The following is a 14,217-nucleotide window of genomic DNA, read 5'->3' as shown; positions in this document are numbered from 1 at the left end:
GGGAGTGGACTGGGGAGGCAGGCTGGTTTCTGGGAGGCTGTCACACTGACTTCCTGTCCCTTCCAGCCTACAGGAGACCTCTGAGGAGGCAGATGCCCCACTGCCTGCCTTCCACTTCCAGCGGCTGCTTGCCAACCTGACTGCCCTGGGCATCTGGACCAGGGGCCTTGGCCCGGACCACTCTGGTGAGTATGATGAGGATACGCCCCTAAGGACATGGGCCCTGGCCCTGCGTTGCTTGAGGAGTTCTCATGGCATGGACTCTGAGATTGAGAAACAGCACACAAGGCAGCAGGAGTGTTTGTGACGACAGAGGCAGGGGCTGGACTGTGGGGACGGGGAGTCCTGGGGGAGGACAACTCTAGGGTCAAGTACATGGTCCTTGACAGAATCCAGCACCTCCACATCCCCCCCATAGCACTGCCCCCCCCTCTGCCGGGCAACAATGGCACTGCATTTCTGCCACACCATAGGCTCATACGGATACTAAGCTCACCCAACTGCTTTTAAGACAGGGTCTCCCTAGTCTTGAACTCTTCATCTTCCTACCCCTGACTCCCAAGTGCTGGGGTTGCAAGAGTCTCAGTATGTAGCCCTGTCTGGTCTGGAACTTGCTATGCAGCTCAGGATGGCTTTGAAACTTCAAGAGGATTAAACTCATGCGCCACTATGCCCAGCAAAAGTTTTAAAACTTAATTGTTAAGAGAAGCTTTTTCTTTTGCTAGCCGCTTTGGTATCCCCCGCCAGTCGCCTGGGCTCTGCCGCGCCAGCCTGGTTCTAGATCCGCATGAGTCCCAAATAAACACACAGGAGGCTATATTCATTATGAAGCTGTTGGCCTTGTTTGTCTCTTACTGGCTAGCTCTGCCTTAAGTAATTACCCCATAATTGTTAATCTAAGTATGTTTCTTACCGGAGAATAGTTCCCGGTGTCCTACTCCCATGGCGTCACATGTTGACTCTCCTGTGTTTCTCCTACCCAGAATCCTCCTGGATTCCTAGCCCCACCTATCTAGATTCCTATTGGCCAGACAGTGCTTTATTAGCATAAGACTTCCCCAACATCTCTTCTTTTCTGTTTAAACAAAAAGAAAGGTCTTAACTTTAACACAGTCAAATTGTATATAACAGAACAGTTATCAAATAAGAACATAGTTACAATATTTTAGCAAGATTTAAAGAAAATATCATCCATACCATCCTTGTGAGTCCAAAGTTCTATATGTAACTTATCTTTTATCATAACTAAGGAAAACTATAACTATCTGTCTTCAACTCCATCAAAGACCACAGAAGGATAATATATAAACACTAGGATTGACAGAGACATCTAACTGCCTGGACAGGCACCCGAAGTTCCTCTGTAACGTTGGGGCATCCATCTTCAGCCCATAGGCCACAATGTGTCTGGAACACTTCTCAGCAAAGCAGGAAATTTCAAACTGTCTATCTGCGTTGGCAGTCTGTCAGTCATTTTTCTTTGTCCTGCAGAAAGTCTCATAGACTCTTCATCAAGCAGGAACCCTGTAAGACTGAGTTCAGTAGTCACTTTCCTGTGGGTCCTGCATGTCCAGATGATACAACAACAGTCAAACAATCTAGGCAAGAGCAGTTTCTTGCCCAAATGGCTAATCTTGCCATGTTGAAAGCAAACTTTATAACGAGTTTCTTCGATGCCCATCTTCCTCTCAGACGTAATTGGTGCTGCCAGGATCAGACATTTCTCATTGTCAAGACAAACCCTAAACCATTTTAAATGCCCTGTTCTGAAGGTCTTTGAGAGGTTTGAAGACTGTCCATCTCAAATATATTTCTGTATATCTAGAAACCTAACTTATGTAACTAGAAATTCTATTATAAGTACCTATCTATAGTCTGTATTCAATTATGCATTACGTTGTAAAAGATCAGTATAAGCACAATACTTAATCAAGAGGAGAAATATAAGCATCACAAAATTGACCTCGATTTTGTCTCAATAAATGAAAAACAATACCCATACCATAATTCCCCTTTTTTACCATTAAAAAAATATTGGCTGTGATCATTAGCCAATTATAAACAATCCCATTTAAATGAAAACAAAGATTTATAAACAAGATGGGAATTGGGACGTCGTTCATTCCAAACTGCTTCCTGCTGGAAGGGGGCGCTGTTCATACCATGGGGATCATGACAAAACACAGAAACCTGTATCAGTCCGTATTTTCTGGGCCTGTAAAACTGCATCATCTTAGCTGTTTCAATTGTTGGAACATCTGGTCCACTGCTTCTGGGGGTCTTGGTTCGTCAAACCACAGAAGTCTGGAAGAAATCCTCAGCTTTTTATGTTCTGTGGAAACATAAGCAAAAACTCCTTTTCCGAGTAACATATCCTTATACTTAAATTTTGAAGTCAAGGCATTTTCAAAAGATAGAAGTTGGATTAATTCAGCAGCATTTATAATCAAGTGTACTTTAGCAGCAGTTCCTTCCTGAGCAAGCAAAAAACTGAAAAACATAATAGCGTACAGTATCCAGACTCTCTGTGTATTTTCCATCTTTACGTGGCTTATTTATTTATTATTATTACTTTATTTATTTTACTTTTATTTATTTTTCTCTGAGACAGGGTTTCTTTGGAAACCTGCCTGCCTCTGCCTCTGGAGCAATCCTACCGGCGTGCGCCACCACAACGCCGGCTTTTGTATTTATTTACCACTTTGCCATTTCATTTTCTCTCTCAATCTCCCATATATTTTTAAACACACTGTAAACCTTTAGAGGTTTTCTTTATCCAAGTCTGACTTTACTGTAAATCTTTATGTTTTTCTGGCCACGTGTCTTATCTGTAAAACCGCGACTGTTTTAAACTGCCGTTTCAAGATGGCGGGCGTAAGCGTGACTCCAGCTTACCGCCTCAGTCCATGCTGACCTCCAGCAAAAGCTGCCACTTCCAGCTGTACGTACACACTTTTCAATCGTTAGCAGAGTCTCTTAAAACAATTTTTCTGGCTGATTTTTTTTTTCTTTTTATGCCGAGTCAGGAAGACTCCAGTAAGCGAGCCATGTGAATCTCGGCTTGTCGTTAGCAAAACAGAGCACACCTGAGAAAATTGCTGCTACCAAAATCTTTGCTTCTCTCTGTTCTTCTGTTTCTAAAATTCCTTTAAAGCTTTTGCTATTTTGCGTGGAAACTCATAATCCCACTTCTGACACCATTCTGTTAAGAGAAGCTTTTTCTTTTGCTAGCCGCTTTGGTTATCCCCCGCCAGTCGCCTGGGCTCTGCCGCGCCAGCCTGGTTCTAGATCCGCATGAGTCCCAAATAAACACACAGGAGGCTATATTCATTATGAAGCTGTTGGCCTTGTTTGTCTCTTACTGGCTAGCTCTGCCTTAAGTAATTACCCCATAATTGTTAATCTAAGTATGTTTCTTACCGGAGAATAGTTCCCGGTGTCCTACTCCCATGGCGTCACATGTTGACTCTCCTGTGTTTCTCCTACCCAGAATCCTCCTGGATTCCTAGCCCCACCTATCTAGATTCCTATTGGCCAGACAGTGCTTTATTAGCATAAGACTTCCCCAACACTTAATGATATTTATCTACTTGTATATATGTATATTTATGGACACACATTTATGTGTGTGCCGCGTGTGTGGAGGTCAGAGGACAATTTGTGGGGTCCCGAGAATTGAACTCCTTAGGGCTCTTAACCCGTTGAGTCATCTTGCTGGCCCCAAGCATGGACATCTTACAGTCTTCTCTCTCTGTCCCACCCACCCATCCACCCAGGTTAAAATCAAGATCTTGCAACACTAAGTGCACATTCCAGCACCGAGCTACCCCCACCAGCCCTTACCCATCTCTTGGTCTAAAACTCATCTGTTTCCTTAGGTCTTGATTTTTTGACTGTTGTTTTCAAAATTACACTGAAAACCTGGCATAGTGGCTCGTGCCTGTAACCCCAGCACCTGAGAGGATAAGGCAACAGGATAGCAGTCTGAAGACCACACAGGCTACACAGCAAGACTGCGTCTCAAAAAACAAACAAAATGACAGCTGCCTCACAAGCTGCCTCTGTATGCACGGGCCTGTCTCAGGGCTGCTCAGGGAGCGTTGGGTAGACACGCACGGAGGCCTCCCCTTCTCTCCTCACTCTGCAGGCCAAGTGTTCCTGTGTGAAGTCCGGCTTACATCAGCCCAGCCCCAGAGAGGGCTCGCCCCGCCAGCCTCTTGGGTAGAGAGCTGCTTGTGTCCCCTGGGACACACAGGCCAGTTCTGTGAATTCTGTGCTCTGGGATACAAAAGAGAGGTACCGCGTGGGGGTCCCTTCACCAACTGCATCCCCTGCACCTGTAACCACCATGGCACCTGTGATCCCAACACAGGTGAGTTCCCAGAACCCCACGCCAAGGCTACCTCGGCCGCTTGAGCATGGCGAGAGTAAGCCTGGCCCTCACTGGTGGCTCTTGGGGACACAGGCACCGGACTTGCCATGCTACCTGGGTGCCAGGGATTGTGAGCATCTGAGAAGGCCTGCAGCCAGCCTCCCTGCAGGCGTCTGTCAGTGGGCAGGCCTGGGAGGGACTCCTCAGGGCTTTTACTACTGGATGGGTGCTGTGAGGAAGGGCTTATCAGCACAGACAGTGACAGAGGGATGACATCGGGAGGGTCATGCAGGTGCCAGCAGCGTCATGGGTGTCAACCAAAATCCACAAGCCTACTGTCTTCGCCACTCCATGGCTGTGGCCTTGGGAAAGTCACTCCCTGGGCACCCCATCTGTACAGTCCAGACAGTGACAGAGTGCACACAGCCCAGGCCATGGAGAAAAGGCCACATGAATGTCAGGAATTGTCCAGACTTGAAATAACAGTCCTGCTTTGCGCCAAAGCTCAGGGAGAGTTGAGCAGGTGAGCTGAGGGGTCTTTTCCTGGGAGGGGCAGACACAGGACACCGTGAAATAGTGCCACCCCTTCCTCCCTCTCCCTGGTGTTGCTGGCTCTCCATCTTCGACTCCCACAGACATCAGAGTGACGTGTTCTCCGTTACTGTCCAGTTCTCCAAGACAGGGACCTAGGGTGCGGGGACCTCAGGGCCAGACAGTGGCAGAGCCACACCTCCCAGCAGTCTGGGGTCGGGTGGCATTCGATAGAGCTATCTCTGTAGAGCAGAAGCCTCCCCGGGGGTCATGTGACCAGAAGGTGCTAGGGGACAGACACAGCTTCTCCACCTCCCTACCACAGACCTTTCACCCTGCAGTCTCCACGGAACAGATGGGGTCTCTGTCACTCCTGATACACGGAGGGTCGTCTAACTGTCCTGTGCCTGGCAGACATGACCAATTGAGCCTAGATGAGGCCTCACAATCCTTTCCCACATAATGCTCCCTGCAGCTCCTATTGAGGAAACAGAATCTTCTGATAAGATGGAGCTGATTTTCACCCCCACAGAACCCTTGACTTGGCCATAGCTTTCCACTCATACCCGCAAGCCTTCATTTGTAAAACGGTCCGAGGGGCAAGCCTCGGGGTGTGGGGCTGGAGCAGGAGCCCTCCCCTGGTCTGCTTATCCAGGGAATGAAGCCCCCTTTATTCTCCTTACAACCCCGGCTGGACGCTGCTGGTTGCCTCCTGTAGGGGGGTGATCTTGACTTTCTTTCTGTCCCTGTGGCTAGTTGTCCCCTCTAAGCGTCCCTGAGCAGACACCAGGAGCTGCTGCACTGGAGACGAGGGCCTGTGATGTCCCACCTTCAGGGACCAGCAGGCAGAACAGAGCTGCCTTACTGATGACCTGCATGCACTCATGGTCCCCGCACAGGGTGAGCCCCGCAAGGCTGAAAGCCAGGGCCAGGGCCTCTGTTTGGTGGGTCCCTCAAGATGAAGAGGACTCAGGAGCACGGAAAGGAACCAGAGTTGCCGTGCCTTCCATCGGTCAGACATACAGACAATAGTGAAACAATGCACGAGCTCCCTCCCTGTCTCTGGCACTCCGCTTGACTGGGGCAGGCATACCTGCTGGTGTGGCCCACACTACCTTCCCATCCTCCAAGACAGGGACTTGAGGTGCAGGGTGGCCACGTGGCCAATAGGTGGCAGAGCTGCGCTGCCTGCCCTCCACGGGGCGGGTTTGATGGTTTTCCCAGATCACGCAGGCCTTAAGCAGAGGCTGTGAACCCAGGCAGCCTGGCTCACCTGGATGCTTCATCCCCAGAACATTCGGCCTCCATCTCAGGCTCTCCCTGGTCTAAGAGGGCGTGCCCCATGGCTCCTTCACCAGGATACTCACTGTCTAGGGCGACCCCTTTGGCAAACCTCTATCTCAAAAAAAATTATATTAGGATTCATAACAGTAGCAGAGTTACAATTATGAAATAGCAACAAAAATAATGTTATGGCTGAGGTCACCACACCGTGAGGAACTGTATTAAAGGGTCGCAGCATGAGGAAGGTTGACAGCCGCTGGTCTGGGGAGCGCTGGGCTGAGGTGGTGAACAGGTTATTTGCCTTGCTCCTTAGGAGTCTGCCTGTGTGGCCACCACACCGAGGGGCCATCCTGTGAACGCTGCATGCCAGGTTTCTACGGCAATGCCTTCTCAGGCCAAGCCGATGACTGCCAGCCCTGTCCATGCCCTGGCCAATCAGCCTGTACAGCCATCCCAGAGACTGGAGAGGTGGTGTGCACACACTGCCCCCCTGGTCAGAGAGGTGAGTGGCCTGTGCTCTATCCCCCAGGAGGACCAGCCCTGATGCCCCGTCCTGCCCTGACTCTAGTGGGTTTGCGTGTGACGGGCAGGAAAGAGCCTGGCCCTAGATGTAGCAAGCATGGCTTCTGGGGACAAAGTCTCCTTGTCCAGGTCCCAGAATGCTGAGTTGCTAGAGCCCTCCCTAGGCTTTGGCCATATACAACTGAACCTTGAAAGGCCCACATGTGGGCCCTGAGAGCATGACTCATGGTTTGGGATGAAGCCGGGGGACCCGGGATCTTCACTGCAAAGGTGGAAAACCTCAAGCCAGACTTTTCATGTTTCAAAAGAAGGCTCAGCTTGTAAAATACTTGCTGAATAAGTCGGGTGACCCGAGTCTGAGACTCAGATCCCATGTAGAAGAAGGCCAAGTGCTGTCTCACACGTCCGTACTCTGAGCACTGGGAAGGCAGGGACAGTCCAGCAGAAACAGTGTGGTTAAATGACAGACCCCGCCTCAAAAAATAAGGAAGAAATTGATTGACGATGACCCCCAACATCGACCTTTGACCTTCATGCACATATGCATATGTATATACACACATACATGCAGGCATGTATACACATATACACACACACAGGCATGTGTATATACACATAATGTAGGCATGTACACACACACAGAAGCATGTGTATATACACACCTACATGCAGGCATGTACACACATACACACACACAGTGGCATGTGTATATACACACATACATGCAGGCATTTACACACAGACACACACACAGAGGCATGTGTATATACACACATATATGCAGGCATGTACACACACAGAGGCATGTGTATATACATATATACATGCAGGCATGTATACACAGACACACAGTGGCGTGTGTATTTACACACATACATGCAGGCATGTACACACACACAGAGGCATGTGTATATACACACATACATGCAGGCATGTACACACACACACACACACACACACACACACACACACACACGGCTTTTCCGATTTAAGTTTTAGGAATGTCTATGAGGTAACATAAGGGAAGCGGAGCCTTCCCACTCCCAGGTCCCATTCTCCTTCACTCCCGCCCCCTGCTGCAGGACTCCTGCTATCCTCAGAGGAGCATTTAACAGCGTCTGAGATATCTACATGCCCCACAAAGTCACCCACTTAAAGTGGACAATTAAATGGCTATTGGTATATTACATCATTAATTTTTTATCATAATAAAACCTATATCATAAAACTGTCTTCCTTGGCCATCGTTTTAAGCATGTGATTCATTGGCCTAAGGGGCCCTGGCACTGTACGCTGTTCCCTGCCGCCATGCCCCCCGGTGAGCTCTGTGCCCACTGGACTGTTGTTTAATGTCCTCTGTCCCCTCCCCCTCCACTATTTGACTATGTCTCTGAATTTGACTCTTTGGGGTCTTGTCTAAGTAGAGGCGTGTTGTCCTGAGCCATTTAGCATCTGGCTTCGTGTGGATTAGTGTCTGCACTGAATGGGCTTGTGGAGTGTCCTGCTCTTGGGGACTCTTCTGAAAGCAGCTTCCGATCCTCAGATAGCCCCAGGGAACACAGGGCCTGGTGTGTGTGTGAGTGTGTGAGTGTGAGTGAGTGTGTGAGTGTGAGTGAGTGTATGAGTGTGAGTGTGTGAGTGTGAGTGAGTGTATGTTTGTGTGTGAGAGTGGGAGTGTGAGTGAGTGTGTGGGTTGTGTGTTTGAGTGTGTGTGTGAGTGTGCGTGAGTATATGTGAGTGTGAGTGTGTGTGTGAGTGAGTGTGTGAATGTAAGTGAGTGTATGTTTGAGTGTCTGAGAGTGTGAGAGTGTGTGTGTGTGAGAGTGTGAGTGTGAGTGAGTGAGTGTGTGAGTGTGAGTGAGTGTATGTTTGAGTGTCTGAGAGTGTGAGAGTGTGTGTGTGTCTACACACCAGAAGAGGGCACCAGATTGAATTGTAGATGGTTGTGAGCCACCATGTGGTTGCTGGGAATTGAACTCAGGACCTCTGGAAGAGCAGTCAGTGCTCTTAACCTCTGAGCCATCCCTCCAGCCCTACTGGGTGACTTTTTGACCACAGCAGCATCTGAGATGGACGTCTCAGCCTCAAAGGAAGACTCTGGGGAAGACTGAAGGAAGTGAACAGACTTCCTTGTGTGGCTCCCTGAGCCTGTAGTGTGAGTTTTACAGTGACTTACCAGTGGCTTTTCCCCCCAGTGTCCTATGTGACTTGTGCTGTCCTGGGCACAGGCAACCCTCAGAGGCTGGGCTAAGGGGTGGCCTCATCAACCCTCCTACTTTCTTCTTGCTGCAGCTGTAAATGCCACCCACTCGGCTCTTTGGAGAACAAGTGTCATCCCAAGACTGGCCAGTGCCCCTGCCGGCCCGGCGTCACAGGCCGATCCTGTGATAGATGCCAGCTGGGTTTCTTCGGCTTCTCCGTCAAGGGCTGCCGAGGTGAGCAAGCTGGGTCCTAGTGGGCCGTGGGAGGGAGGGGCTGAGGTCCTCTGCTGGAGACAGCCCACAGGAAGCAGCTGTGGTGGGGGAGATGGTGGGTAGATGCTGGCTGGTTGCCTAAGCCTGGCCTTGAGAACGTGGGGTGCCTGAGTGTGAGGAACGCGGTGTCCTAGTGGCGCCTCTAGTGTGACCACTGAGCTCTTGTATGTCTTCAGACATCACGTCTCATGTGAAACACAGGTTTCTCACCGGACATCTAGTACTTGGCAGTACTGGGTCCCTGGAACATTGCAGCGAGTGAGCCTCAAGGCTTGGTTGCTGGCTCCAACCATCTAGTCAGTCTCTGGCATGGAGCCCTGGTGTCTGCACTTGAGGACACTCGGGGTTTGTGGGAATCCATGAGGATTCGGGGTGGGAGGTGCGTTTGAGGTCATCATTAGGTCCCCAGAGCTGCTCCTGTCCTCCAGACTGTAGGTGCTCTCCACTGGGAGCTGTCTCATCTCAGTGCCGTGAGAACAGCACATGTGTGTGCCGGCCCGGCTTCACGGGTTACAAGTGTGACCACTGCCAGGACAACTTCTTCCTCGCGGAAGGCGATACAGGGTGCCGGGAGTGTCCCGCCTGCTATGCTCTGGTGAAGGAGGGGGTAAGTTGCTACGCTGAGACTCCCCACCTTCAGGTTCGTTTCACACCTCCAGGGAACACCAGCTCCATGCTATGGACCAGAAGCTGCCTGCTTATTCACAGACCTCAGGCCTTACGTGCCCACTGAGTTCTCCCAGCCTCCCCATTCCAATCCGCCTAACCTGTCCTCTTGTCCTGGATGAGCCAGAGGCCTCCGATGGCCAAGGCCTCATCCTTACACAGCTCAGAGGGGATGGGATGACTGACCACACAAGCTGCGTTTCAAGTAGGGAGTGGGTAGGATTGAGGTCAGGAGTTGGAGCCCGAGAGACCCCAGGCAGAGGGCATCCTTGCAAACTCTAATGACCTACTCCAGAACAGCTAGTTCAAACCTCCCAACCTCCTGGGCCAAGTGGGGGCTCTGAGGACGTTTGGTGCTGTAGGAGAAAGTGGCATGTCCTGAGCTCTAGCTATGAGCCCGAGGGGCAAGCGGGCCAGGCCCGTAAGCCAGGCCACCTCCAGTTCTGCAAGACAGAATGCATTTTGCACCACTGGGTAAATCAAGCTACCACATGGCCTCCGGGTGCCTGGGACAGTTTTTCCTTCCAGATGAGCTCACAATCCATTTGTCATTGAGAAAGGCATGGAAAGTTCAGAGTCCATCGTTGCACTGGGGACTTTGGATCTAAGGATGCAGTGTTGTGTGATTTTTACTCTTTTGCCTTTTGGGGGCCCACCACCCAGCTCCCGATAACTCCCACATGGAGGCTAATTCTTAGTTATGAATGCCCAACCTTAACTTGGCTTGTTGCTTGCAGGATTTTCTTAACTAACTATCCTGACTACCTTTTGCCTCTGGGCTTTGATCTTTCTTACTTCTGCGTATCTTACTTTCCCTCTTACTCCGTGACTGACTGATGGCTGACTGGGTGGCTGAGTGGCTGGGTGGTTGACCCATGATGTCCTCCTCTCCTTCCTCTTGCCCTCTCGTTGGTCCTCTTCTTTGTTTTCCTTCTATGTATTCTCTCTGCCTGACGGCCCCACCCATCCCTGCTCCTGCCTCGCTATTAGATGTTCAGCTCTTTACTAGACCATCAGGTGTTTTAGGCAGGCAAAGAATCACAGCTTCACCGAGTTAAACAAATGCAGCATACACAAAAGGCACACACCTCTAAATAATATTCTCCTTCAACGGAGCCTGGGACACGGCCCTCTGTTTAGTGCGGTTGAAAGAGAACTGAGCCATGGCAGACAGTCATGTCCTGACTGGCTCCCGACACGCACGCCATGAATGTGACCGTTGCGCGCGTCGGTGAAAGCATGGGACTCAACACTGCTGCACACGCTGGCAGCAGGTGCCCATAGCATCGGCATTGCATCAAGCTCTAGAAGCACGGTGGAAAGGATGGACAGAGATATGAATGGGGCTGTTAAAATGCCAACCACACAAGCATGAGGACCTGAGTCTGATCGTCAGAAGCCATGTAAAAATGAGACTCAGGGGCAACCAAAGGCTAGGAAGACAGAGGCAGCCAGGTCCCAACCAGACAAGCCTACTTGATGAGCTCCAGGCCAGTGAAGGATTCTATTTTAAAAACAAAACTAGACAACAAGCAAGCAAAAAACTCCAGGCGGTGGTAGCGAACACATTTAATCCCAGAAGTTGAGAGGCAGAGGCAGGTGGATCTCTGTGAGTTTGATGCCAGCCTGGTTACAGGATGAGTTCTAGGAGAGTTGTTATACAGAGAAACCTGTAACATAAATAATAAAAACCATAGACAGTTATTGGGGTTCAAGCTGAAGATCAAAAAAGCAAAGCAGCCAGCCAATAGCTCTTACCTCTACCGGGGCTGAAATGGAGATCCTGTATTCCCTGTGACTGGAAACTAATTCTTCTCTGAGACCCTGCTCCTGTCTTATACACCTCGCTAGTACTGGGATTAAAGGTGTGAGCTCTGTTTCTCTTTTAGACTGATTCACTCTCATGTAGCCCTGGGTGGCCTTGAACTCAGAGTGATCCATCTGCCTCTGTCTCCTGAGTCCTGGGATTAAAGGTGTGTGCCACCACTGCCCAGCTTCTATGGCTGTGACTAGCTTTGCATTCTGATCCGTTAGGCAAACTTTATGAAATCATAAATAATATATCACCACAGAAGCCCTATCTTGAAAAAATCAAAACCAAAAGAAAACAAAACAACACAACAAACAAACAAACTAAAAATAGCAGCGTGAGTGGTATCTAAACAGGAACAACTTCCAAGGTTGACACACGCATCTCCCCACACAAACACGTACACATGTGTACACATACAAGAACATATACACACATCTCCCCGCACAAACACGCTGACACACGCATCTCCCCACACAAACATGTACACATGTGTACACATACAAGCACATATACACGCATGCACTTGCACAACCAGCCTTCATGGGATTCCTTTTCTCTCTCTCTGTCCTTCCCTCAGGAGGGCAGGGGTGTGGCTGGCAGGGGCCAGCAGGCGCTAGGCTGTGAGAAGGGAAGTAGCTGGTGAAATTGGGCAGGCAGGATAGGTCCTCGGGGTTGGTGAGCTCTTAGCACTGAGACACATGTAGGATTGGAAGGGGAGAAGCTGTGGAAAGTCTGGACCAGGCAGAAGCCAAGGGCAGCTCCTAGCCCCTAGAGACCCCGGCCTCTTACAGTTTTCCTTCCCAACCGTCCCCGGCAGGCCACCAAGCTGAAGGCCAGGCTGACGCTGATGGAAGGGTGGTTGCAGGGGTCCGGATGTGGCAGCCCCTGGAGACCACTAGACCTTCTGCAGGGAGAAGCCCCTCGGGGGATGTCTACCAAGGTCACCACCTACTTCAAGGTACAGGGAACTGCAGAATGGGAGGCCAGGGGGCTGGGAGGACCTGGGCTGGTTGGATACTTTGGGAGCTCTACGGATAGTCATGACACCCCACAGGCCTATCCACCCATGTCCCTAGCCCGTCTATAACAATATTAGCATGGGTCTCTGTTTCCTGCCTCCTGCTATTCACTGACTAAAAGCTCAAAGCAAACCTGGTCTGGACTCATTCAACTATTGAACCACACCCTCTGCGAGCCTGGGGCACTGTTCCAGGTGCTGAACGGGGAAGTCCTCTGGGGTTTTGACTCTTGGCCTGTGTGATTGCTGCCATGTTTCTAGCCTCTGTTGGGCACATCCCCCCCAAAAAAAGATTAGTAACTAAGAAAAGCATACCTGTAATTAAGCCAGGTGGAATGTGGCCTTGGGATACAGAAAATTTCCAGAAAGTTGAGACTGGACTGGTTACTTTGTAACAGCTGTGTTTGCAAGTAGCTGTGCTTCAGCAGTTGGCTAAAGATGAGCCAAGTACCTGTGAGCTGGATGAATCACCAATGAGATGGCCCCATGTGAGCCTCAGAGAGATTCACAGCACTGAACTGAGTTAGGGGTCCACTGCCGGCCCAGTGGTTCCAGAGGGCCTGCTTCCAAGTCCCTGTTTGTGGCTGATTGGCTATAAGTCTTAATTTGTTTTCTCTGGGTCTCAGTCTTTGCAGCTGTAATACAGATGAGTTTCTCCTTTGGTGCAATGGAGGCTGGGGGCAGAGTAGCACGGGGGAGAGGGGGGTGCAGCTGTGTCCAGGCAGATGGAGACCTGTGATGGCCCCCGGGTGAGGGGACTTTCGAGTGGAATCCCAATCACTGATGATCACTGATCCTCTGGCTTCCCACAGAGACCCGGGAAGCCTTCCTGGAGCAGCTGGTGGGCCTGGAAGGTTCCATGAAGGCCACGTGGGAGCAGCTGCAGGTGCTGAGAGGGAGTGCCCGCTGTGCCCAGGCTGGGGCTCAGAAGACCTGTGTCCAGCTCACGGAGCTGGGGGAGACACTGCAGTCCTCAGAGGAGGAGGTCCTGCGAGCAGCCTCAGCTCTTTCATTTCTGGTACCGTGGTCTCCCCCAGCCCTGCTTCCCCTGTGTGGGAGTCTTTGCCCAGCCCTGCCCTTGACTGATGGCCCGTGGTGTGGTGTACGCTTTAAAAGATGCTTGGTGTCATCTTCAGACTGGGCCATACTGGGTCTCCTCTGACAGAGAAACGTGCTATTTGCAAAAAGCAAATATATTTGAGTAGACGGTGAATACATAATGAAAGAGAGGTCACTGGGTTTCTCATGTGTGGGGAAGCTGCCCGCCGAGAGCTGGTGTCACAGTTATCTTTGTGCATTTATAAAATTATTGACACCATTTTATTCTACCCAGTCAGTTAGCCAGCTGTAATCCTCGACCTTCCAAGGATGAGCCTCAGTTTCCTTCTCTGTTCTTTAAGGTGAGACTTCCGGAAGGATCCAGCCCACCCACCAATTGGAGCCATCTGGCATCAGAGGCCCATGTCCTTGCCAGGAGGTAAGCCCTAAGGCTCCAGGATGTGGGGGACTATGCCCATACTGTTGACATGGGGGCCAG

The 14,217-nt window shown here is 50.4% G+C and overlaps 1 protein-coding gene across 1 annotated transcript in view; it reads left to right on the top strand.

The window, feature by feature from the left end:
- Positions 1-14,217, top strand: part of LOC121137946 (laminin subunit gamma-3-like) — a 49,070-nt gene that overhangs the window by 14,718 nt on the left and 20,135 nt on the right. The window contains 10 exon segments of the mRNA XM_040740827.1: positions 67-185; positions 4,148-4,372; positions 6,501-6,838; positions 7,985-8,027; positions 8,962-9,144; positions 9,612-9,790; positions 12,480-12,582; positions 12,585-12,620; positions 13,493-13,698; positions 14,081-14,157. Coding sequence (XP_040596761.1) covers positions 67-185; positions 4,148-4,372; positions 6,501-6,838; positions 7,985-8,027; positions 8,962-9,144; positions 9,612-9,790; positions 12,480-12,582; positions 12,585-12,620; positions 13,493-13,698; positions 14,081-14,157 — 1,509 coding nt within the window.

The sequence above is a fragment of the Mesocricetus auratus genome, unplaced genomic scaffold (assembly GCF_017639785.1).
Source record: "Mesocricetus auratus isolate SY011 unplaced genomic scaffold, BCM_Maur_2.0 contig_11340_pilon_obj, whole genome shotgun sequence".
NCBI lineage: Eukaryota > Metazoa > Chordata > Mammalia > Rodentia > Cricetidae > Mesocricetus > Mesocricetus auratus.
The sequence above is the reverse complement of the archived record's forward strand: the minus strand, read 5'-3'. Positions and strand labels throughout refer to the sequence as shown.